A 26,443-nucleotide genomic window follows, 5' to 3' on the forward strand; every position below is an offset into this window, starting at 1 on the left:
CCGTCATTAAATCTTTCTATACATCTGGGTGTGTCTCCGGGTTCTCTATTATGTTCCAACTGGTAGAACTACCTATGCCTATGCCAGTTCCACATTGTTTTAATTTCTGAAGCTTGATTTTAAATCTTGGTATCTGACAGGGCAAGCTCATCTTCACGATTCTTTAAGATGGTATCCATGCTTCTAAAAGTTAGCATTTATTTGTTAGATTTCATGTTGAGATTTTGATTGGAATTCTACTGAATTTAATTAATTTCAGAACAACTGCCATCTTTATGATAGTCTTTCCATTCACTAATATCTTTACTTGGATCTTTTTTTGACTTTCAATTACAATTTATAATTTTCTAAGTCTTACAAATTATGAACATATTTTGAAATTATATTTTCTAATTGGTTGTTGCTTGAAAAGGATTGCTATTAAATTTTGTTTTTCCCCCCTAGAAACACTGCTGAACTCCTCTACTGATTCTAAGTTCCTTACAGATTCTCTTGGATTTTCTATATAAGCAGTTGCATTGTTTGCATAAGATTATTTTGTTTCTTTGTCATGTTTGCTTTCTGTATTTCAAAATCACTTAATTTTTAGTGTGCCAATGATATTCTTTTTTTTTCCTGCACTAATATAAACTTATTCACTTAAAATATACAACCCGTAGAAAGGGCAGATGTTCTACCTCAGCTCACCAATTTGATCCAACTATGAACTTACCTGTATAACTTTATATATTTAAACCTCAATTTCTTGATTTTTATCAGGTACTTTATTGCCAGCCCACAGCCATTTACCCTTCCCTTTTTCCTCAATGACAGCATAGGGTTTTTGTTCAGCTGATTATCCCAAATCACACGTCTCAAGGGGCAACCTACATACCCTAAGCCAATCCTTGCCCGCAGTTGGGTAAGGGTGTACATAGGACTCTGTTCTGGTTAGTCAGATGTGTGAAATTTAAAAAAAAAATTTTTTTGGTCCTTTTTTTTTTTTTGGAGTGGTAGGGAGTAGAGAAGGAGAAGAACCTGGAAAAGATTTCTTGGCTTTTGAAAAAAGATGGGTAGGAAAGAGTCGTCTTTTTCCTGTTAGTTTTGTTTACATGTAATATTTGTAACCCTGGGAGCCATTTTTCTAGCTGCCAATGATTATAGAGTAAAAAGATAGAAAGAACCTAAGTCCCTGATAACATTCTGGAGCCTCTGAGGTAACCACACCTTGACCTCTCTCTTTTGTATTATCTCATTATCTGAGTCAAAATGCTTTTTTAAAATGGTTTTACTACTTTGAATGGGTCTTTTTTTTCTTCTCTTGTTGCTGAAAGCATCTTAACTGAAATACTGACAGACATGAGCCTTGGCCAGACCTTTTCACAGAGGGCCCTTAAGTGGACAGACACAGAAGACTCCAAGCATTTGCAGAGTAAGAGCCACTGCGGACTGAGGGCCCGCTGTTAGAAGAATTTATGGTCCAGAAGCCGAACAGCAGGTCTGGCTGCTGAGGCTCGTTAGGTAGCAGAGTACTGGCTTACGTGCAGTGTAAACTGTTTTGTGTACTGACATATCTGGGGGCTTAAAATTTTGATTTTGTGTTAGTGTGCACCAAATTTTGTATTTCTCTAACTTGATGGATATTTCACTCTGTTGGGCTACAAAGGTCACCAAACTTTGGACATGCTTCCATAATATTTACAGGCAACAGGGAGCCACATACACCTGTCTGCATCCTTATTACATGTGTACCCTTTGCATTGCTACTCTGCTTATCAGCTGCTTCAGGAGCAAATCAAAATAAAAGCAATGTTTTTTGGGGCGCCTGGGTGGATCAGTCGTTAAGAGTCTGTCTTTGGCTCAGGGCGTGATCCCGGAGTCCCGGGATAGAGCCCCGCATCGGGCTCCTCCACTGGGAGGCTGCTTCTTCCTCTCCCACTCCCCTGCTGTGTTCCCTCTCTCGCTGGCTGTCTCTCTCTGTCAAATAAATAAAAAAAATCTTAAAAAAAAAAAAAAGCAATGTTTTTTCTAAACTATGTGTGAGTGATTATTTCACACATTCACAAACCTGACCTAGACTGTTGATCTAGCATTGCTCGATAAGCCTTTAACTTTAGTCAGTATTTACTGACTCTATCCTGTAAAATGAGAAAATCAGCACACCTAGGTTTTCCTCTACTTTTCGGGATAGCCTTTAATTACTTACTACTTGCACTGTTATTTCGCTTTCCAGGTGTGTATGTTTGGAATGCCCCAAGCTGACTGTAAGTTCTAAAAGTTGCCTGTATTTTTTACTCTTTGTATTCCTCATGGTACCTAGTATATCTCCCTAAATATGTTTTGTGAACACTAATTTTGTGAACTATAAACATTTCTTATTCTTGTGCTCTCTATTGAATAATGAATGACAAGTTATAACAAGAAGTAGTTTACCTTCAACTAATACTCAGAACATATTACTATTTCTTTTCTTTGTTTCTCTTTCCTTTCCTCTCTTCCCCTAATTCCTTTCTGAGTTCTTTTTTTTTTTTTTTTAAGATTTTATTCATTGAAGGAGAGAGAGACAGCCAGCGAGAGAGGGAACACAAGCAGGAGGAGTGGGAGAGGAAGAGGCAGGCTCCTAGCGGAGGAGCCCGATGCGTGGCTCGATCCCGGAACGCCGGGATCACGCCCTGAGCCGAAGGCAGACGCTTAATGACTGAGCCACCCAGGTGCCCCCCTTTCTGAGTTCTTTATTCCACCCCAACATTTTAGAAATTATTCCTTTCTTTGCTATTCTACCATTAATAATTTTTTTCTATCTCATCTCTTCTTTTCTCTCTCCCTTTCATCACCTTCTTTTTAAGTGGAATGGAAACTCATTTTACATTATTTATTGAATATAATTTCATAATAATAGGTAGTATTTATTGTGTTACTGCACACCTGGCACTGTGCTAAGATCTTTATATGTACCATCTCATTCAGTCCACATACCACCTATGAGACAGAGGAACTATTTATTACATTTCTTTTATGGATATAATCAGAAATCAGAGGCTTTGCAAGGGTAAATAGTTTGACTGTCAAACTACCTAATTAAGGTTAGAACTAGGACTCGAAACTAGAGCTCTTATAACATTATATAATATTGCCTTTCTAATATAATTTAGTTCCTTCTTTTCTGAATTTGTAACACTCTAGGAAATTGCTTTAAATAAAGAAAATCCAAAGCAATATACACAGATGGTTTAAAAAAATACAAAAAGATTAATAAGAAGAAACAACAATCTATAGCCCTGGTCCTGCCTGCCAGAGACAATACTTTTTTTTTTTTTTTAAGTAGGCTCCATGCCCAGTGTGGAGCCCAACACGGGGTTTGAACTCATGAGCCTGAGATCAAGACCTGGGTTGAGATTAAGAGTCAGATGCTTAACTGACTGAGCCACCCGGGCGCTCCCCAGAGACAATACTTTTAACCATTTGTTTTTTTGGTTCTTGATGCTTATCTCTGTATTTGCTGCTTATACAATCTTAAATATTTATGCCATTATACCCACTCATTACATGTCATAAGAGGGAAGATTTAACTCACCCAACTCCCCAGGATCCCCAAACTATCCTTTCCTCCATTCTCCTAATACAATAACACCACTAAGCTCCAATCGCTCCAACTTCAAACAACATAAATTTCATTTTCTGTTCCAGCAATCATAACAGTATCTCTTGGAGCACCTGGGTAGCTCAGTCAGTTAAGTGTCTACCTTTGGCTCGGGTCATGATCCTGGGGTCCTGGGATTGAGCACCATGTCAGGCTCCCTGCTCAGTGGGGGGCCTGCTTCTCCCTCTCCTCCCTGCTCATGCTCTTTCTCGCTATCTCTTTCTCTCTCAAATAAATAAAATAAAAAATAACAGTATCTCTTGATGCTCTACTTTATAAGTTAAGCTACATATTTCTCCTTATTAATTTAATACTAATATGATGTTCATCCTAAGTATTTTTAATCTCAAAAACCAAAATTAAATTGCTTTTAAGTTGTGAGTCTCAGAGTACTTTGTTACGAGCCAGCTGTCTTTAACTGAATGAAAGTCTCCTGTATCTTATCCTAGCAAACCAAGGATGGTTTTTTGAATTTTTCATAAAGGTTGTGGGAACACTTCCAACTGACCCTTTATTCTAGCCACCGGGCTGTGTTAGTATGGCGCGAGTCAGCACAGGCCTTTACCAGCGCCACCTGCTAACCAGGACGACTCACCTGCTGTTGCCCCTGCAAGCGCTGCTGAAGCTGAAGCCGCAGCTGGTTGGGCGCGGCTGGAGGTCTGTTCAGAGTCTGCCGGGGCTGCATGCCCATGCCAGGCGAAAAAGCGCCTCGGGGAGGTGTCACTTGGACAGGCAGAGTCCCCAGTGAAGGTTTTTGCCTGACCATGCCTTGGAAAGGGCTAGAAAGATTGGCAGTAGGTGAAGGAGAAGAATAAGGCTGGGAATAAAGGTTGGGTCTTTCTTCCATCATCAAAGGTGGTGTTGCTTGTTGTGGTGGAAATCTCTCTGATAAGACATCTAATCCACCTCCCTGTTGGAAAATAAGCCAGAACATTTTACAAATAAATTACTGCCAATAAATGACATGCTTCTTTAGATAATCTTGGATCTGAGAACATGTTATCTCTAGAAAGTATTATTATAAAATATTATGCTGAATTCATGAAGCTAAGACCTTGCTACCTGAAGGAATCACTTATGAAAGTTACTTCTGAAATGGAGTAACAAATTAACTGAATGTTTAAAAATCTCAGAAAAGAGTTAAAACACAGGCTAAAATCAATGGAATGAAGCTAAAAGGTTTGAAAAGAACCACATCGCAGGGGCGCCTGGGTGGCACAGTGGTTGGGCGTCTGCCTTTGGCTCAGGGCGTGATCCCAGCGTTATGGGATTGAGCCCCACATCAGGCTCCTCCGCTGTGAGCCTGCTTCTTCCTCTCCCACTCCCCCTGCTTGTGTTCCCTCTCTCGCTGGCTGTCTCTCTCTCTGTCGAATAAATAAATAAAATCTTTAAAAAAAAAAAAAAAAGAACCACATCGCAAAGCCGAAGAGTCAACAAATGTTACATTTGGTAGTTTGCCATGAGAAGCAGACTATTAAAGGAGGGATAAGTGAAGCATTTTTCTATCTCGAATACAGAATTCATGCTTTCCTCTTATTCGGAAAAAAATTCATAGTTGGCCTAACAGAATGCCATAGCTACAGCTTTAATATTGATAACTATTATTCATTGTAAAAAATCTAACTTAAACTGTGACCTGGTGTGTGTGTGTGTGTGTGTGCGTGCGTGCGCACGCGCAGGCATGTGCACACCTATACACATGTGTACATAACTGAAAGTTTTATGAAACATAACTTCCCCTTTTCGTGGGCTATGCATTCTGATATAGTCTACTACTTAAAAAAATGTCGGTCATTTGATTTTTCAACCTGACAGTGTGAAAAATACCTCAAAGTTGCAGTATCATGGAATATACAGGTTGATAGCTAGCATGAATGAAGGATAAATTAAGTCCTAGAATAAGAATGATGATATAAACCTGGATTCTATTCTAGGGGGAGCCTCTAAGATTCTGGTTCATAGTGAAAGACTAAGACTTTCTAATTCTAACTATTTCTAATTATTATGACTTTTTTTGTTTAAAAAACTCACTTGATAACTTTCACAAGAGTAAGTTATAAAACCACTTAAACACAGTGAGAACAATATTGAAAAATCTTGCTTAAAAATAATTTTCTAGCTTCTCAGGATTGTTCATTTAAATAACGCCAATTTTAATAAATACCTGGACGAGTTTGTCAATTCCCAGAGCTCTATCTAGTTCAGCTAGCTCAGTTTCATCTTTGCCGCTGAGGAAGGACACTAGCTGTTCAAGAAGAGCCTTCTCATCATTTCTTCCTTCTACTGTTGTTGGTGGACAGAGAAGCTCATCTAATTGTGAACTAATACACTGGCTATAGAATCAAAAGATAAAAGAGTTTAAGACTGATACAGCAAATAAGTATTCAATCTCAATGACACACATACATATACATGTGTGTGTGTGTATATATATATATATATATATATATATATACATAATACACACATATATGCAAATCTTGTTCTAGAAAATTCTGTTGAGATGGTTTTCAACCAATTCTCACGCAATGAAATGTTCTATACTTATGTACCGAAATTTACAAATGTTCTGTATGTAGCTTGAATATATTCTCACTGTTTTGTCAATCACTGAAATTTGCTTCCATATTCTTTCTCTTAGCTTATAGAAATAGCTTGAAAAATTAACCAGAGTTAAGAAAGGGAAAAGAATTCTTGATGAAAGTCAAAAATAAAAATCAATCAAAATCTTAAGGAAAAAAATCATCTAGCCTATAGTAAGATTTATTCTATTTATACTTAACTTTCAAAGATGATCAAATCGTACTGATAACATAACATGATTACCATTTACAAAAGAAATCAAACTAGGAAAATGAAACATGCTCAGTGTTAAACAACAAAAAACACTATTGATTACATGAAGGAAATACACAGTCTAACCCAACTGATGCCAACTGATGCATAAAACTCAGAAATATATAGAAAATAATATTAATAATACAAATGTAATTATAAGGAATCTTCTTTGGGGAAGGTAAGTGGGAATACAGTTCATAGTTAAAGCTCTAAGCCACACTCGACACTGTCTAGTCATCCTTTGGTTGCTATGCATGAGATGTACTCTAATGTTTTGGAATGGAGCTACTTATGTCAATTAAGAAATTAAATTCTAATCAAGATGGGACACTGAGTAGATGTAAAAAGTACTTTCCCTTCTTATACCATCTTGCTCCAAAGAGAAACACTGGACAAAATAATTATACAACTAAAAGCTCAAGAGCTTTTATAATAATTGATATACTGAGCTCAATTCATCTACAGGTCTCAGAAATTTTAGAGTAATCAATCAAAGCAAAGCAAGAGATGAAAAAGAAAACAACTGCTGCATACTACATCAATCTTTTGGTAATTACAATACATACTAGCTTTGCAGTCACACAGTAAATAAATCTGTTTAACGTGGTATCTTCCTCTATCCCCCTTTTCTCGTTAAACATTCACTTCTACTACTATCTCACAAAATACCATGGTAGGCTGGAATCCAGTTTGGGAAAACAGTTCTTTGTCGTTGAAGTTGGTATCTGATATTTTATAAAATAGGAAATGTATTACTCACTCTTCTGGCTTATTCTGATTTACAGCAGTCACTGTATTATTTGCCCATGGAATCTGATCACCTGTTCCTGGCTGTCCAAACTGGTTATCAATTGCTTCCAATTCCAGCTCCGGTAACCCTGATTATAGAAGAAAAGGTAAGAAGTCAGTATCACAAAGGAAGATAAAACAACAGTATTTTTCAGAAGCAATATGTTGTATAGAAGAATGATATTTCCCCTATAAAATATTATTTCAAGGATACAAAGGTCCCTTATTCAGAAACTTAAACCGTCTAGAATGTGGCCACATAATTACCAGTGAGAAACTAAGAAAAAGTTGTCTGAACCAAAGACAATCTGATGTAAAAAAAAGTTCGCACATAAGTTGATGTTACCATAAGGAGAATCACTCAGAACTTTGCCAGAAATTATTTCTTTTCTTTCTTTTTTATTTTTCTTTCTTTTTTATTTTGATGCTTTAGATCTTATTTTTAAGTAATCTCTATACCCAATGTGGGGCTCCAACTCACAACCCTGAGATCAAGAGTTGCATGTTCCATTGACTGAGCCAGCCAGGTGCCCCCAGAAATGATTTCTTTTAAAGATAATTATAACAATTTTGGTTAACTGCTTTCTCAGTCTGTTAGGACATCAGAATCCGCTATAGGTAGGGACAGTGCTACCTTGACACAAGAGTGGCAAACACAAGATAAAATAGGTTCCATAACAGGCAGGAACAGAAACTAAATAGCATGGCAGTCTGGCATCATTCTGAAAATGGACAAAGCCCTGCAGCTGTTAACTGAGAACAGGGCTATATAATAACAGTGTAACAACCGATGCTTATGATGATGACAAATGAAGAGAGAGGTTTAGTTATATTTTATAATGGAAGAAAATTGTATATGCATTTTAGGAGGTTTTTGTTTAGGCATTTTTGGGAAAACCTGCATTATTTCTGTACTCTTCAGACTAGGAAAAATTGTAAATAACCTAAATTCCAGAAATTTAGGGACTGATTAAGGAACCATGGTATAGATATTTACTGTGTGCCATTAAATGAAAAAAAAAAAAAAACCCATAAACCAACACATTATGTTCCGAATGATTCTAGTTTTATAAATTATTTCATGTATATGAATAGGAAAAAATTCCAAAGGGTGTATATATCTTTGGTCGATTTTAGGTTCTGAGATTAAGGATGACTTTTCTTTTTTTGACTTTTTTTTTTTAATGCTTCCAATGGTTATCTGTAAATTCTGAAATGGACATATATTAATTAATTATTGTGATGAGCTGAACTGTATCCCCCCAAAATTTATACGTTGAAGCTCTAACTCCTAGTAATCAGAATGTGACAACTGTATTTGGAGGTGGGGTCTTTGGAGATGTGGTTAGGTTAAAATAGGGCCGTTAAGGGTGAGCTCTAACTCAACAGGACTGGCGTTCTTAAAAGAACAGGGGATTAGGACACAGACAACACAGATAGAGGGATGACCATGACACCACAGCAAGGAGGCGGCCATCCACAAGCCCGTGAGAGGCCTCAGAAGAAACCAAGCCTGCCAACCCCCTTCACCTTGGACTTCTAGCTTTCAGAACTATGAGAAAATTAATTTCTGTTGTTTAAGCCACCCAGTCTGTGGTATTTTATTATGGCAGTCCTAGCAAACTAATGTGATTTTTTAAAAAACAACTAAAAATGCCTTGGAGTTATTTTATTTATTCTATTTTTTTTTTTTTTTTTTTAGAGAGAGAGTGCAAGCGAGCATAGGGGGCAGAGAAGGAAAGGGAGAGAGAGAATCTTAAGCAGGCTCCATACCCACCACAGAGCCTGACGTAGGGCTTGATCTCATGACACTGAGATCATGACCTGAGCTGAAACCAAGAGTCAGACATTTAACTGACTGAGCCACCCAGGCGCCCCACCTTGGAGTTTTAATAGAAAACATAATTAAGTAGAATTTCTCATTCTAATGAATGGAGAATAAGTAGATTTAAGAATGCCTGAAAAAATGTGTTTAATGCTAGATAATGATCATTATAACTATAGAAAACATGTTAGGTTCACTTTTATGTGAAATATACTCAACATTTAGTATGAATGAAGTATAGGAGTCCAAGTAAACACATTCATTTCTAAATGCAAATAATTATAGCTTTCAGTTAAACTTGTCTTCTCTCTCGTGACAAATGATAGAAAAATCAAACTCTGTAGAATTCTGAAAAACAGAGCAAAAAAACCCACCAAACAACACCAATCACAAATAATGATGGGAAAGTAATCACTTAATTTCTACCTTTATTTAAATCAGAAAGTTGGTCAAAGATCATCTAAAGCTGTCCCATTGCTCTACTCCATACATTAATTCCTCAATCTTATTCTATTTCAGAAATCTAACCTAGACAAAATTAATTCTATTTAAGAGTCAAAGAAAATTTACAAGGCTGTCTACTATCAATACTGGAATATAAGATAGTTTATTTGACTCGGTAACAGGACATAACAGTACCTTGTTTTACTAGTCTTGATGGGGAAAATCTTAAGAAAATAAGTTGGATAAAATTTCTCAAAATGAAATAAGATTTATGTGCGAAGTTTGAGGACTAGGGAAAAAAAAACCCAAACAAATCAAACTTTGATTCAAGTAAAACTTTTGTTTGGATAGGCTTTATACTTAAAAGAAGTAAGTTTTTATTCTAAAAGTCATCAACAACCTCTTAGGATTTCCTTTAGAAATTTATTTCTACAAAAAAATCAAGGATTTCCTGGAATGTTTTAAGAAATACCTGTTATCTTCTCTTAGTCTGGGGAATAAACCTACTATTTTTGGTCATGTTTGTGCCCTTTCTCAAACATGAGTAAGTATGTATATATGTAACCCAAGACAGACACAATAACTTGTAAAGGGAAGCATCGATGTATCCCCAGTCCCTGTGTTGGAGAAGGGCAGCTGAAGTGGGTAGAAAACAAGCCCTTAGGGATCCCTAACTGAGCTATTAACCTTTCTTATCATCTTTGCAAAGAGCTCAACATCATATTTTCTCCATTTAAAATCTGCTTAGGGGCACCTGGGTGGCGCAGTTGGTTGAGCATCTGATTCTTAATTTCGGCTCAGGTCATGCATGATCTCAGGGTTGTGGGATCGAGCCCCCTGCTGGGCTCTGCATTCAGCACAGAGTCTGCTTGAGTTTCTCTCTCCCTCTCCTCTGCCCCTCCCCTGTGCTTGCTGTCTCTCTAAAATAAATAGATAAATCTTTTAAAAATCTGGTTAAAAGGAAAATTATTATCTCCATTAGCCACAAAAAAGTTACAGTAATAAAAAATTTAACAATTTCTACACACAAGTAGAAAGCATTCTCTAACCATTAGAGTGGCTTTTGCACATTCTACTCCTCTAACAGTTCACTATCTAGTGATTCTGAGGTTCAGCTACTTTCTTCAGGCGTTGGTAAAGAGGTTTCTGGTTCAGTTTTGTGTTACATTTGGCTACTGTAACAATGCACAGCAGTTACAATGTTTTATTTTTCTAAATATGATGTAGACAAAGGATTAATTTATTGAATGTAAAAAAAATATATCCTACAAATCATAAGATGAAAATGGAAAAACCCAATAGGTAAATGGATAGAGAAAATGAACAGGTCACATGGCAATCCCTGAAAAATGATCCAACTAATTTACAAAAAAAACCCACCTCACAGATTAAAACTATACTGGGATACTTAAAAAAACCAAACCATCAGATTGACAAAGATGTGAAAGCATATAATTCAATGTCTTAGAAAGGATGTGTAGAAAGAACATTATCCGTTAGAGTGTAAACTGACAAAATATCTAAGAAGGGCCATTTGGCAAAATCTATCCATCCTTTGACCAAGCAATTCTATTTAGAAATTCTATGTCAGATATACTCTCACATGTGATAAATGATCTCTACGTAAGATTATTCATTATAGCTCTATAATAGCAAAAGATACCTACCAAGAGACATAACACACTAAAAAGGGGGAAATTAAAATAGATTTTTTAAGTACTGAAAATGCTTTATGTGAATCTCATTATTTTTAGAGTTATACTATTATTTTAATGTACTAGAAATTAATGAGATTTAAAAATTAATCATCTCAGAATGTGTATGTTCACCAAACATAAAATCATCCACAAGATCACTCGCTTTTTCCAATGAAATTCTCAAAGTTCAAATATTTTTGGAATTCTTCTAGATCTATCTAAACTAGTATACAAGTCCCTCAAGAAAATATATCTCCTTATAGTTAGATCTAATTTTGGTTTGGATTTAAAAAAAGAAGTATTATTCTTTTTGGATCAACAAATTTGGCCCCAAATAACTCTAGAAAAATATCAGAAGTCAAATCCACCCTCAGAGGACAGGGATTTGAAGACAGTCAAAAGGACATAGCAGAGGGGCGCCTGGGTGGCTCAGTCATTAAGTGTCTGCCTTCAGCTCAGGGCGTGATCCCAGGGTCCTGGGATCGAGTCCCGCATCGGGCTCCCTGCTCCACTGGGAGCCTGCTTCTTCCTCTCCCACTCCCCCGCTTGCGTTCCCTCTCTTATTGGCTGGCTCTGTCAAATAAATAAATAAAATCTTAATACAACAACCACCACCACCACCACCATAGATATAGATGACAAACTGATGGTTGCAAGCAGAGAGGGGAGTGGGGGATGGACCAAATAGGTGAAGGGGATTAAGAGGTACAATCTTGGGGCGCCTGGGTGGCTCAGTCATCAACCGTCTGCCTTCAGCTCAGGTCAGGATCCTAGGGTCCTGGGATTGAGTCCCGCACTGGGCTCCCTGCTCCACTGGGAGCCTGCTTCTTCCTCTCCCACTCCCCCTGCTTGTGTTCCCTCTCTCGCTGGCTGTCTCTGTCGAATAAATAAATAAAAAATCTTAAAAAAAAAAAAAGGACATAGCAGAGGTTTTGAGGGTACTGCCAAAGAGGCACACTGTACATAGTTTGACCAATAATACCCTCCTAAATTGTCTCTTGATGTGCTCTGGTAGTACATTTCTAACAAAATTATTTAAATCACTTGGTCACACTGCATGGGTGTGTGGTGTGCATATCAACAGGATGTTTTGAAACCAGGCGGACTGAGATTTAAATCCCGATTCTGCATGTACTAAGTGGAAAACTTCAGGCAAGTTTTTGTATTTTTTTTTTTCCTTTTCATTCTCTGGTCCTTCATTTTCTCATATGTAAATAGACCTAAGGAAATGTGCCGGTTCAATGTGGCAGATTTATCCCTTCTATGTTATTTTCCCTCCAAAATTATCTCTGAAATAACAAAAGAAATAAAAAGGGAAAAAATAAATCTCCAGCTGAAGGAAAGGCAAAAGAAGTATTATGGCAGCTGACTCAAACGATGACGAGTTTCTGAAAGACAAAACAGAGGGAACAAACCAATGGTAAGACTTCAACGAAACTAAAAAACAACAAGACAAAGAGAAGATTCTCCAAGAAGGGGAGTTTTCCAAAAAGAAGCCCAGAACAACTCCAAGCTCAGAGGTCACTGGAGCGGGTACAGAAACAGGCCACAGGCAACCGGGCCACTGAACAGCTGCAGCAAGCTCCGCCCCACATGCAGACGACTCTGGCATCTGCCCCTGGGATTAAAGAGGTAAGAGCATGACTTGAGGTGGGAGTTCTGCCCAGGGAATCTCCCAGAGTGGGTGCTTGGGCTGCCACGAGGATTTCCCCATCACCAAGCCCCACTCTCTCACAACAGCAACACAGAAACAGGGCTTCTATAATCAGAACCTCCATTCGCTGCCAGAGCAAGAAGGTTTCTCACTTTCGCTAAAGACACACTCTAGCTACCAAGATTGTTCATTCTCAGCCTTGGTCAGTGTACATGGACAGACAGTGTAAATGCACTAGACATGCAAGAAAAGTCAATGGCAGGAAAGAGAGCAAATTTAACAAAGAAAATAACTTCAGAGAAAAATAGATTCTTACAGAAAATGGACAAGGCCTAGAGCAAGTATAATAAATGTATCATCACACAGATCACAAGGGTTCTCATACCCACAGAACGTAATGGATTCTTGTGAGAAGAAACATAATTTCTAGAAATTAAACACACGATAGCATAATCTCCTCCAGTCCTGTCCTGGAGGAGATTATGCTAAGTGAAATAAGACAAGCAGACAAAGACAATTATCACATGGTTTCACTCATTTATGGAACATAAGAAATGGGAAGATCGGAGGGGAGAAGGAAGGGAAGAATGAAGGGGGGGTAAACAGAAGGGGGAATGAACCATGAGAGACTGTGGACTCTGGGAAACAAACTGAGGGCTTCAGAGGGGAGGGGGGTGGGGGATTGGGCTGGGCCGGTGATGGGTATTAAGGAGGGCACATATTGCATGGAGCACTGGGTGTTATACACAAATAATGAATCATGGAACATTACAACAAAAACTAAGGATACTGTATGGTGACTAACATAACATAATAAAAAATATTATAAAAAAATTAAAAATAAAATAAACACACAAAAGCTGCAATTAAAAGAACTCAATAGATGGAACTGGAAGGCAGAATGGATATGATTGAAGATTCAGTTTTGATCTGGAAAATGTGGCCCAGAGATTTTCTCAAAATACAGTGCAAAAGGGCAAGGAAAAGAAAAGGTAAGAGAAAAGATGAGTGCCATGGCAGAAGCTCTGACTGGTGTACCTCAGGTGGTGACTATACGACGGTGACTAAACTCTGTCCTACTCTAGGCATTTGTACTTGACACAGTTCAGCTTAAGACTCAAGACTAAGGAAAGATGTTTGATTTTCCCAGATGGGCACAGGTCAAGACATGAAATCAGCCACTCAGTGATGGACTCTGGTTCTAGTAAAAGGTAGCGGTGGCGAGCATAGAGACTAGAGGAGACAGAGAATTAGAGGTTATTCTCTTCTTTACTGGATACGTTATCATATTTTTGTCCCAACTTCTTTTTCCTTCACCAATCCTTTACTCTTTTCCTTTATTCTGCCCAACTTGTTTCCTGAGCCTTATGCCCCCTGAAATCTTACTTTCTTTCCCGTCTATATGGAATTCCACATTGTAGGCTGGCTGTCTGCATCTATCCTCCTCACCCTCCTTTACCTCAGGATCTTCCCCTTCTATGCTTTTGGCCTTTTCCAACACTATAGCACAAGGTTTAACAGACTCTGGCCTATTTATATACTTTTATACATGGAGCTATATTCAGGGGAGGAAATCTCAAGAGAGAAGCAAGAGCTATTTGCCTCAGGACAGACTATGAAGGAAAAATACTCTGTTTTCACAGGCCTGCAGAGCTAGAAAATCCTTTCTTTTTTGTATTAACTTTTTAATCAAATTAATACATGCACATAATTTTTAGAGTCAAGACCAAAAGGACCATTACAAATAAAAGCAACTTTAAGCTTTACCCCTTTTAATCCTTTGGTTATTTCCCTTTTAATGGAGGCAGCCATTCTCAACTTGTGTAGCTGTCTTCTTTGGCATATGCCTATTTATGTCTAAATAGGCATATGCTGCTATTCCTTGATGGCTCAGTTTGAGATTACTGACCTTCCATTGTGATAGATAATGTCTTAATTTTCCCACACCTACCTTTCCTACTACCTCTTTTCCCTAACAGATCACAGTTTTTTTATAAAATAAAAAGTTAATACTTAGATTCTTATGATTATGCAAATATTACTCATTACAAAATTACATTGTGCACTATGTTCAAATCTCCTTTCTTGTACCATGCTTTCTTTTTCCTGGAGTTAGCGACTGTCTTGTTTTTTCATCTGCCTTGCTTTTCTAGGGGAATCTTTCAGATGCTTCAACATTGTTGACGTAAATCTATCAGTAACCTTCTCTATAAACTCAAAGAGATCAATCTCATTTCTCCCCTAGAAGCCTCCTTTCCAGAAGATTCAGATTCCAGTCTGTATTGGTTGTTCCTTAATCTAATTGATCAGCTATCATTCCCGGATTTCCTTTCAGATCCGCTGTTTCCCATGGACCTTGTATCTTTCTCTCTTTTGGTTTCCTCCCTGTCTTGTTGAGTACATCTCTAAGGACCTTCACTAGAAAAATGACTATACCATGCAAATATTTGAGCTGTTTTAGATCTGAAAATGTCTTTTTTCCACTTTACAACTACTGGAAATTTGGATGGCTAATTATAGGTTAGAAATTACTAACCTCAGATATTTCTGAAGTACATTTGATTGAGGTCTAATTTATATATAATAACATGCACCCATTTTAAATGTACAGTTTAATAAATTTTGACAAAGATATAAACCCATAACCTTCCATCTCAATAAAGTAAATAGAATATTTTTGTCATGTCTAAAAGTTCCTTCAGGCTGTCGATCTTCTCTACCTCAACCCCACACTGGTAACCAACGATCCAGACTCTTCTCACTCAGCATGTTTTTGAGAATAATTCATGCCAGGTACCACTAGTTTCTTCCTTTTCACTGCTGAGCAGTATTTCATTTTATAAATGTACCATTTCTTTGTTGATGGACATTTAGACTATTTCCAGTTTGAGGCTATCATGAATAAAGCTGTAGGAACATTTGTGGTCAAGTCTTTTTGATGAGCACATGCTTTCATTTCTCTTTGTTAAATACCTATGAGTTGGATTGCTGGGTCACATGGTAATGTATGCTTGACTTGATGAGAAACTGCTGAACAATTTTACCATTTTATATATCCAAAAGCAATGCCAAAGTTCAAGGTGCTCCACATCTTTGACATCACCATTTGGTACTGTCAGTTTTGAAAATCTGGGGTATTTCAGTGGATGTGTAGTAGAACTACATTATAGTTTTAATACCCATTTCCTTGATGATTAAAGATATTGACCATGTTTTCATGTGCTTATTGGCTATTTTCAATCTTCATTTATGAAGTGTCTTTTCAAATCCTTTGCCTATTTTTTCAGATTGGGCTGTTTCTTCTAATATTAACATTTTGCATTAACGTACTACATTTGTTAGAACTGATGAGTTAATATTGATACATATTCATTAACTAAAATGTATAGTCTACAGGGTTCACTCTTTGTGTTGTATGTTCTATAGATTTTGACAAATGTGTAACAACATGTATCCACCATTACAGTATCATACAGAACAATTTCACTGCTCTAAAAATGCCCCATACTCCACCCATTTATCCCTCCCTCTGACAACCACTAACAATGAATCCCTGTCAATCACTTATCTCTTTATTGTCCCCATAGTTTTGCCTTTTCCAGAATGCTTCATAGTTGGAATCATACAGTACACAGGCTTTTCAGATTGGCTTCTTTCACTCAGCAATATGCACTTAAAGTTTTTCCATGTCTTTTCATGGCTTGATAGCTTCCAGGTTTGGGTAATTAGGACTCACTGCATGCAATTCATATCTTTTCTCTGAAAGCTTTTAGAATCTTTCTCTCTGGTGTATTCCAGAATTACATGATGATAAGTTTTGGTACAGGTCTTTTTTGTATGTATGTGTTGGATACTTGTTGAGCCACTGAGATATGAAGAATTATGTCCTTTGGTTCTAGAACATTCTTGATTTTTTGTTTGTTTGTTTGAAAATATCTTCTCTTCCCTTTTTCCCCTTCTCATTGTTTGATTGATTCTTATCCATCATTATTGGCCCTCCTAGGTCAATCTTAACGTTTTTCTTCCCAACTTTCTACTTTTTTTTTTTTGGGGGGGGTCTTTTTGTTCTTTCTGAAAGTTTTTCTCAGTCTTGTCTTCTACCATTTCTCTTGAAATTTTAAAATGTTGGATATCTAATTTCCAAAGATTATTTTCTTATTCTTTGTCCCTTTTTTTCTTCCCATATGGATAAAATATCTTTTCAAAAATTTCAGGTTTTGTTTTTCTTTTTAGTCCATGCACTCGTTATATAGCTTTATTGCATCCTCTTTTTGTTTCTTTTACTCTCTTTTAAGTTGCAGACTTTGCTCAAAGTCCTGGTGATCTCTGTGTCTGTTCAGTGTTCTAAAACACCGACTGTGAGAGCTGAGTGTGAGGCTTGTGTCTTCTGGGAGCCTTCTGTTGGATGATTAGATGGCAGGGTGACCTTAGCACTTTAGGGAGCTCCCCTTACACACTCATATTCAGACATCTTCTTTCTGGCCATTCGGTTCCCCTGAGATAAATACCCCAGGCTCCCATACTGCATGGGGATCCAGGATCAAACCACTCGATATTCTGACTTCATTTCATTGCCTTTTAGCCTTTCACCTTGTTTCCCCAACTGTGTCCTGCTATCCCAAAGTCTGGAGCCTCTCAGTTCCAATTAGAAGAGAATTTTGGAATCATTTCATCTAATTCTCCTTTTGCAGATAAAGAGAATAAAGCTCAGGGAATTCATGTGCCCAAAGTAACACTGTTAATAAATGTGAGACTTGAATGTGAGACTTGAACCTGGGCTCCTGCTCATACCTAGTGCTCTGGTCAGCTGAAAGACTGCTTCCAAAAATGTCAGAAATGACTCAAGACCTTTTTTCCCAGCTTCCTGGAAATCTTGGCAAACTTGCAGGAATTGTGTCATGACAGCTAAAAGCTGCAGTAAGACTGAAATAAATGAGTCCCACATCTGATCCTGTCAGAAAGAGGGACAAGACTAAGATCGGAAACATGGGCAAATTTTGAAAGTGAGTTGCTTAGTTTCCCTTGGTTTCAAGGTTACACAATGGAATTACCACCACTGTTATTTTCAACTTTAAAATGTGACAGATGAAAAAAACTTGACAGTCCAGTCTTCATGAAGTATTATACTATCGAACTGTCTCTTTAGGCTAGAGCAGCAGTGACCCATTTCAACACAGTTGTCTCCTAAATGGTGCTCCATGGGATAACATGACTTGAGAAAAGAATTCCATAATCAAGAAAGTATGGTAAATGCTGGGTTACAGAAATCTAAACTGGTATCTTTAACACAGGACTTCTTAAAACTTTTAATATACACTGTGGATTTAAATAGGAGACTGGTATATGTGCTATGTAGCATTTACCCAGTGGATTTTAGCACAAAATCCCTTTTTTCCAATTCATAGGACTAGCATTCAAGGAAGACAATTTGGGTAATATAATCTGACCAATACTGTATTTTTGAAGTACTGCTATGGAATGTTTTGGGTAAGAACACAAAATTGCTCTCCCTAACATCAACTATTCACTTTAACATTAATTACAGAAAGACAGATGTTATACTATAATTTAAGATACATATGATGAGTGAAGTTCATATGTATAAAAGTAACTGTACATTATTTACAGTGGCATCAATGCAAAAATAGTTCACTCTCAACAAATTAATGGTCTGTGCAGGAATGTTAAGAAACAAAGCACTAATCCACATTATCATTAGACATTTAAAATGAGGTTTTTCTCCCAACACATACTATTCATCCTGGAAGTGGGTCTGGCAGTGGTGGATTGAAGTGAAGCTGGCAGGGTCTCCGATTTGATGGTTACATTGGTGACCGCACCATCCATCCTCTCTGGCTCGCATAAGCCTGGCAACTGGGCTGCCTTCTCCAGCGTGGGTAGTAACTGATCAAACTGGTCAAGGTCAGCTGTAAACTAAGAACGGAAACCAAAGTTAGAGGAAATATATTCTATACTTTACCTGAATCAATGCAGAAAACAAGTTGTTCCTTTACACTCTATGAGTTAAGTGTGACTATGAGAAAATGAAGAAAGAAGAAATAATTAAAGATTGAGGCCTCACTGAAATTATGTGAGCTACTGGAAAACAGTTTGGATGCTTACGATATTAATATACTGGAGGATATAAGATAATATAGACATAATATTTGCCTACTATATTTTGGCATAAAATTTAAGCATTGGAAAAAGATTGGACTGGTAAGAAGTGTCAAGAATATTGTGTTACACTGATCATGGATGATTTTTTGTCATATTTCTAAAAACCTTGTGAAATGACTTACTTTATGATGGAATGAAAAATAAACTTACACTGATGTAACTTTATAATTTAAAAAAGTTTGGGAAACTTTTTAATAACTAGTATACCAGCTTCAAAGATCCCAGGAAGGTCACGTCCCACTTGAGGATTTAATAAAATAAGAAACATATCTTCTAGACTAGACACGGTATCCCTACATCTGTCTAAGGTTATGCATAGGAGAAAACTGGCCTTTATTTCACAATATTATTCTACTATGATTACTTTGAGATCAACATAAAATCTCTATCTGTTTGGGTTTCACTATTTAATTCAACTAAAATTTATGTTTCTAGACTGTCTAAATAGAACGAGATATCTCTATCTCTATCTATCTATCTATCTATCTATCTATCTATCTATTTTAAATGTCTGACTCCTTTCACTTAACATTACATTTCTGAAGTTCAGGACCTTGTCACAAGCAGTAGTTAATTTGTTTTCACTGTGGAATAGCAACCCACTGTATGAACATACAACAATATATTTATCCATTCTACTGTGATGGATTTGGGGGTGTTTCCAGTTTGGGGCTAATACAAATAAAGCTATTATGAACATTTTTGAACAGATCTTTTGTTATACATGTGCAAAAAAGTCATAAAGGAAAAAACTGACAAATTGGACTACAGTACAATGAGGAACTTCACTTCATCAAAAGTACCATTAAAAAAAAAGAAAAGGCAAGGCAAAGCATAGAGAAGATGTCTGCAAGTAAATAACCAATAAAGGACTCATCCAAAATATGTAAAAAATTCTTACAAGTCAATAAGAAAAAGACAACATATTGGGAAAATGGGCGAGACACTTGAATAGGCAGTTCACAAAAGAAGATATTCAAATGACCATAGACATTTACTAGGGAAATGCAAACTGAAACTACTATGTACCACTACACAGACCCCAGAATGGCTAAAATTTGAAAGGCTGACAATACCAAGTATTAGCAACAACACGGAACAACTAGAGGGAATTCTTTGTACACACTAGAAAACTGGTGTTATCAATTAAAGATGAACATACACATATCTTATGATTCTGCAATTCCACTCGTATGTATAAACTTAGCACAAATGTATGCACATGTAAACCAAAACAGATGTACCAGGATTGCACACAATGGCATTATTTTATATAGCTGTCACTTTAAGTTAATTTTAAAGAGTGAGAGTTTTAAAGTAGTTAATATTTAAAGTGTTTTTTCAGCTTAAAAACACAGTATTAGTTTACTTGTACCAAGAAACATGAGAGATAGCCTTATCCTCAAAGCGCACACACATATAGAAATAACCAAAATAGTGTTATTACAAATAGTAAATAGAGACAATATGGAGCTTTATGAATGCAGAAAGGAAAGAAATGCCTAATGAGGGCTAGTGGGGAAGGCTTTACAGAGATGATGTCTGAACTGGTTTGTGAAGGATGAGGAGAAGTTCAGCAGACATAGAAAGGAGAGCAAGGCAGAAGATGCTTAGAAGAGACATGGCTTATCCCAGGAATGGCAAGGACTTCCATGTGCCTAGAATGCAGTATGCCTGAGGGAAGAGAGATATTTCTGTGAGACGAGGGTAGAACATAAAGCTAGCTCAATAAATGAAGGACCTATGCACACTAAGTGTGAATCCTGTTTCACAATGGAAAGTCTCACTGATAAGCTGCTTTGTAAATACATTTCCAGCTATCTTATACTTGTCTATATTCTTTCTAAATAATTTGTAAGCTCCTAGGGGGGGAGAGACTATATTTTCTGTTTTTCTTAAATTCCTTCACAGGGTCCACAGCAATTATTCAATAAATGAAGTGCTTGTTAATTTCACTCCACCCCTCCACCTCAGCCTAAACATAGAGATTCCTAATCTGTAACAATTTATGCAAAGGTTTATTTATGTTTACTTCTGTTTCAGAATACTCAAAGTCCTAGAATACTCAAAGTCCCTATTCTGATAAAGACTGAAGGTGCTTAGAATCAGATGAGAAGAAAAACAGCCTTAGAAAATGCTTCAAGGGAAACTACATAGCAAAGAAAGCCAGACTAGGCAGTCTTGCCTACCTCCTCACACTTTTCTCCCATTTCATTTACATCAGAACTTCCCAAATTTAGCTATACATCGGAGTTCTCTGGGGAGCTTCTTAAAAATACAGATTTCTGGGTCCTATTTTCACAGAGTTGGATTCAACAGGTGGGGTTTGGCGGGGGGGGGGGGGGCAGGAGAGGTATGTTTAAAAATCTCCAAAGCTGTGAACTGATTTTATATAAAGAAGCAAATCTCCACTTGCTTAGAACACCACATTCAAACTGTAGCCCTCCAAAGTTCCAAAGTGGACATCCTGTGATTTTGCAACTGTTTTCTCTGAGGGTATCCCGTAATGTTTCAACACTGATACTAACCTTTTAATCCACGCCCACTGGGTCAGACAAAACATAGCCTGAATCCAAAGCTGGTTTATGGTTGGAGTGAAATACATGAAAAGGAAAAAGTAACTCTGAATGTTCATTCTATGAAGCGAGGGATTACCTACCTGACTCTGGGACTCCAGTTTAATTTCTTCAGGAGCAGGTTTGGTCATTGGAGTTGGGTTTGTGTTACAAGGATCCATCTGTTCTTTCTTTTCCACTTTCACCTTTACATCATCCAGGCTCAGGTTCGGAGTTGATCTTAAATCTTTCTCATCTTTATCTAAAAGATATCGTAGGAGCTGATGGTCTTTTGATTCTTTTTTCTTTGAAGCCTCCAGTTCTAGTTTTACACTCGAGTTCCCCTGTACCTGTCCAGTCACCGATACAGAAGTAGATGCACTGTCCTTTTTATCAGGCTCAACAGACAAAGTGGTGATATCCGAGGGGCTACCCTCCTGTAGGAGCCGGTGCAGAATTTTGTGCCGCTCTGTCAGCGAGCTATGAGAGGAGGGGCAAGAACCGCTTGAAGAGTTAGCAGAGGCAGAGCTGGAAGTGCCTGAGCAAGACAGTACCTCTTTGCAACTTGTGTCTATATCAGCGTGCCGTAACTGCTGCTCTGCAGTGGTTGTCAGAAGCTGCACGAGTTTGTGACTGGTTTGAGAGTATTTATTGTCTCCATCTGAGAGTCTGTCATTGTTATGCAGAAGCCCAGAATCCAGAGGTTTGCCATCACTAGAGCTGTTGTCAGACTGAATCATTTCATTTAAAATGGATGCAATCTCTTTGTTATCTTTGGACTCAGCTTTTGCTGGTTGTATATTTAATCTGCTAGGTGAATTCTGTGAGCTCATCTGCCTGAGGACGGGAGAACTGGAGGAGAAGCCAACGGAGTTATTGGGTCCTTCATTCATGCTCTGTAAAGATGGTACTGGGATGTTTGAATAAGAGCGGTTACTATTATTACAGGCAGTACCTGTCATGCCAACGGGGGAGCTTAATGTTGGAATATTAGGAGGGAACGAATTGTTTGGCATCCTGGGCCTTGGTGCTAATCCAGAACTAACTTGTCTCCTCGGAGACATGAACTGTGCGAGAGATATTCCTGTACCTTCCATAGGAGAATTATTGAGGTTTAAAGAGGGGTTAGTGCTCTGGGAACTGGCCTGTCCCTGGTTTAAGGCAACACTGGCTACAATCTGATTTCCAGGTGAGCATCCAAAACTCCCTTGGCTGTTGCTAGAATTACTATGACTGCTGCTATGGAGGTCTGAGCTCTGTTGGCGGTTTACTCTGGGGGATACCATGTTGTTGCTGGATGGTGGCAATGTGGATGAACGGGCCACACCATGAGCTGGCGAGATACTAGAATTGACGGAGGGGTTAACTCGGGGAATTGACATTCCAGAATTAGTGTCATCTTGAGGAGAAAGACCACTGTGTTCCCTGGGGGGGGAAAAAGACATTATTATTCAAACATCTTCACTGGTTTCCATTAAAATATTTTTATGATGCATATTATAAACCAAGACCATTAACCTCATTAGTATTGCAAGCCATCACGTAAAGAGCTTCTGTATGACTTTAAATTAAGGAAAAACAGTGGACTGTTAGCACTACTGTGAAATATTAGCACCACTTAATAGGAAACAGTGCTCATGGTCCCATAAATTTGATAATGGTTTCAGTTATATGGGAAAGAAATCTTTCTTGGCCTTGGAAAAAATCCAATATATGTACTTTAAAACTTTTCAAAATTTAATACAAATACTTAACATTACAATAATATTTTTGGTTGAAGAGAAACTTCCCACACCTCTGTTTACAAAGTCTTTTATTCATGACTCCCTTGTTACAGCTTTTAAGTATTTCAACTCCAAAGAGGAAGACTGGGTAAGGAAAATACTGTGTCACTGATGTAAAAATTAAAAAGGGTGATATGCAGACATAGCAGATGTTTTGAAAGAGAAATCACAATATGAAAAAAAGAACTGTGCTAATTCCACTCACAAGCATAAATTAAACTAAAATTAGAAAAAAACAGAATACTGAATTCAGATTTTCACCGAGCTCTTTACTCAAATCCATAATTATGACAACAGATTTGTGACTGGTATTACCATGTTCCAATAAGCAAATATATCGGATGAGGAAAAGATGAAGTGAGGGGAAATGTCTTTGTTTTTGTTTAATGCTACATTTTAAATAGTTGCAAATGTAGGGTTTTGAATAATTCATAGGATAAAAGAATGGTTCCATGAATTTACCATATATACCAATGTAAAATGTATTTAGAGAGGAGAACAAATTAGAGGCAATGACACTCAAAAATCTCAAGTTGATAGTTTAATGACTTGTAGTTTGAGAAACTGTCAACTTGAACTCAGGGGCCATAGAGTTTGCCCTAAATGAGAATACAGCACTTTTAAAAATAAAAATAACAATATTAACAAACTCTGAAATCTTTTAGAAGACCAAAGTTCACATACGGAAAGTTGGCTATTTTTAGCCACCTTTTTGGTTTTTACCCCTGAAACACGTATTTTCAGCCTAACCTTTCCTGTGTTTCTTTTTCTTTCTTTTTCTTTTCTTTTTTCCCTTCTTTTCCCTTCTTTTCCCTTTTCTTCTCCCCTTTCTTTCTTTCTTTCTTTCTTTCTTTCTTTCTTTCTTTCTTTTTTTTAAACAATAAGGCTATTGTTAGGCAAAAAAACTATAAAACCCAGTATGGATATAGTGATTATATACTCATCACACTAGCTTAATGCCTAACTTAGAATTTTTGCTTTCTAGCCATCAAGAGTATAAAAAATTTTCTCTAAGAGATATGTGAACTGACTTATTTCATATGAAGCTCTCCAAATAAGTAGTACCTGTCGATGATATGAATTCCCATGATGAAAGGTTGCATGTCTGGACTTTGAGGGTAGCAAAGTTTACACTTGGTGTGGGCGCTAAGCATTGTCCCATCATTCAATATGAATCTATAGGATGGGCTGGAGGCAGTGCCACGAGTCATCACTGTTTCAAACAAAAGAAAAACCTAGTTAAAATTCTGACACTTGCACTTTGGGCAGAGGAGAGTTACCAAGCTTTATTTCTACCTTGAACCTCATTTTAAATGCCCTCCCAACAGCTGCCTGCTCAGACTCAAAATGAAGAATAGTTCAGACAAAGCAGATATCTGAGGGGGAGGGGAAATGATTCTGGTTGAAATAGACCACTCGATGACAAGTTTTAATTCAGTACTACTCGAACGAATGCCTCCGCATGTAAGTTAAAATTATGAAGAAACTTCAAACCAGGAAAAAAATCAACCTTAATCTTTCCCATAAAATGGGACAGTTCTTCAAATTTATTAAGTGTCCATTAAAAATATCAGGAAGTAATCTTCTCCCTTCTCCCTTTTGGAATTATCTCTAATAAGTCTGTTTTTTTTCTTTTTGCTGGCTGATTTTTTAACAGCTTTACTGAGATATAATTCATATATCATAAAACTCACCCTCTATGGTTTTATTACTTTGCAAAGTCACTTAACTGAAATTCAAATTTAATTTTTCACTCAGGAATGTGAATCACTGAGGTCCCATCTGACAAACTGTATTCACATATATGTATTATTTTTGATGTTTGAATTTAGTGTAGTAAGCAAATTAAGATAAAGTTAATCATGACTAATATAAAAAAACAAAAACTAGGTTAAGGCAGTCAAGTCACTATATAAACAACATAATTTACTTTTGTCTTAAAGGTTTATTAATAGCAGACAAAATTCTAACCATATTGGTAAGTATTTATTGAATACGTAAAGGCTATACCAGACTACTAAGTAAGAAAATGTCATTGATGTTTTAGCAATATAACAATTGTATTTTAATAAAGATGTAATAGGTAGATTCACTATATCAAGGTTAAAAATCGTATTCATGGAAACAGAAGAATTACTACCACAAATGACTATTACAATTTAGCCTGTAATAAATGTTAGTGCTATTTTTCAAAGACATTTCAGAAAGCCCTTCTATTCCATTTTAAGGACATGTTAAAAAGACTTAAAATGACCAATTAATAAATATTTTTTTAAACTACATTTTACTTTAAAGAGAAGACATACTCTCTTTTATTGCTTTGGGTATACCTTATATACTGAAAAGGGGATAATCTGTTGTAAATCTATACCATACACAAATCAGCTAAAGTAGCAAAATTAGAATATAAACTTAATTGAAAGGATTGAGACTGATGTCCAACCAACCACATTCCTTACCTATCTGGCAATTTCAGCCAAATCACTGGTACATTTATTTACCAGATATAACACACAGAGAAATTTAGTACCTAATGAAATAATAACTGATGAAAGAGAGTCTTAAATGAAATGGATAATTTTGTATAAGGATATAAATAAATGTTTGCTATAACATAACCCTAAAAAATTTTAATGATTCCAAACTGTTAAATCTTTTTAACAGTATATTTTGGAAAACACATCTACAACAAAAAAGTAGCATTTCAAGATAAGTTATTAATTTGAGGTAATGATAAAGCTACATTATATAAAGGGCCAGGCAAGATACGATATATTTCATGTTATTTTGCTTATGCCATTTTGTCTCTTTCTTCACCATTGTTTATTGCTCTTTAGGGTCTCCCCATTCTGCTGGAAAACACTGGCTCTTCACTATTGAGCTGCACTGTCACCAGCCACATGTGGCTATTTAAATTTAAAATTAGATAAAATTTTAAATTCATTTCCTCAGCCACACCACATTTCAACTACTCAATAGCGACACGTGGCTAGTGTCTCCCATCCTGGATAGTACAGTATACATATATACAATCCGCCTTCGACTTACATTTCCAACC

General features: G+C 36.9%; 1 protein-coding gene across 11 annotated transcripts in view; it reads right to left on the reverse strand.

The window, feature by feature from the left end:
- Positions 1-26,443, reverse strand: part of NCOA1 (nuclear receptor coactivator 1) — a 239,574-nt gene that overhangs the window by 30,981 nt on the left and 182,150 nt on the right. For all 11 annotated transcript variants that reach the window (XM_048222429.2, XM_048222428.2, XM_057309412.1 and 8 more), the window contains 6 exons: positions 24,451-24,598; positions 21,706-23,026; positions 18,620-18,800; positions 7,218-7,335; positions 5,784-5,952; positions 4,215-4,529 (listed from right to left, as the gene is read on the reverse strand). In XM_048222429.2, coding sequence (XP_048078386.1) covers positions 4,215-4,529; positions 5,784-5,952; positions 7,218-7,335; positions 18,620-18,800; positions 21,706-23,026; positions 24,451-24,598 — 2,252 coding nt within the window. The remainder of the gene's footprint in view (positions 1-4,214; positions 4,530-5,783; positions 5,953-7,217; positions 7,336-18,619; positions 18,801-21,705; positions 23,027-24,450; positions 24,599-26,443) is intronic.

This window comes from Ursus arctos, unplaced genomic scaffold, assembly GCF_023065955.2.
Source record: "Ursus arctos isolate Adak ecotype North America unplaced genomic scaffold, UrsArc2.0 scaffold_8, whole genome shotgun sequence".
Classification (NCBI taxonomy): domain Eukaryota; kingdom Metazoa; phylum Chordata; class Mammalia; order Carnivora; family Ursidae; genus Ursus; species Ursus arctos.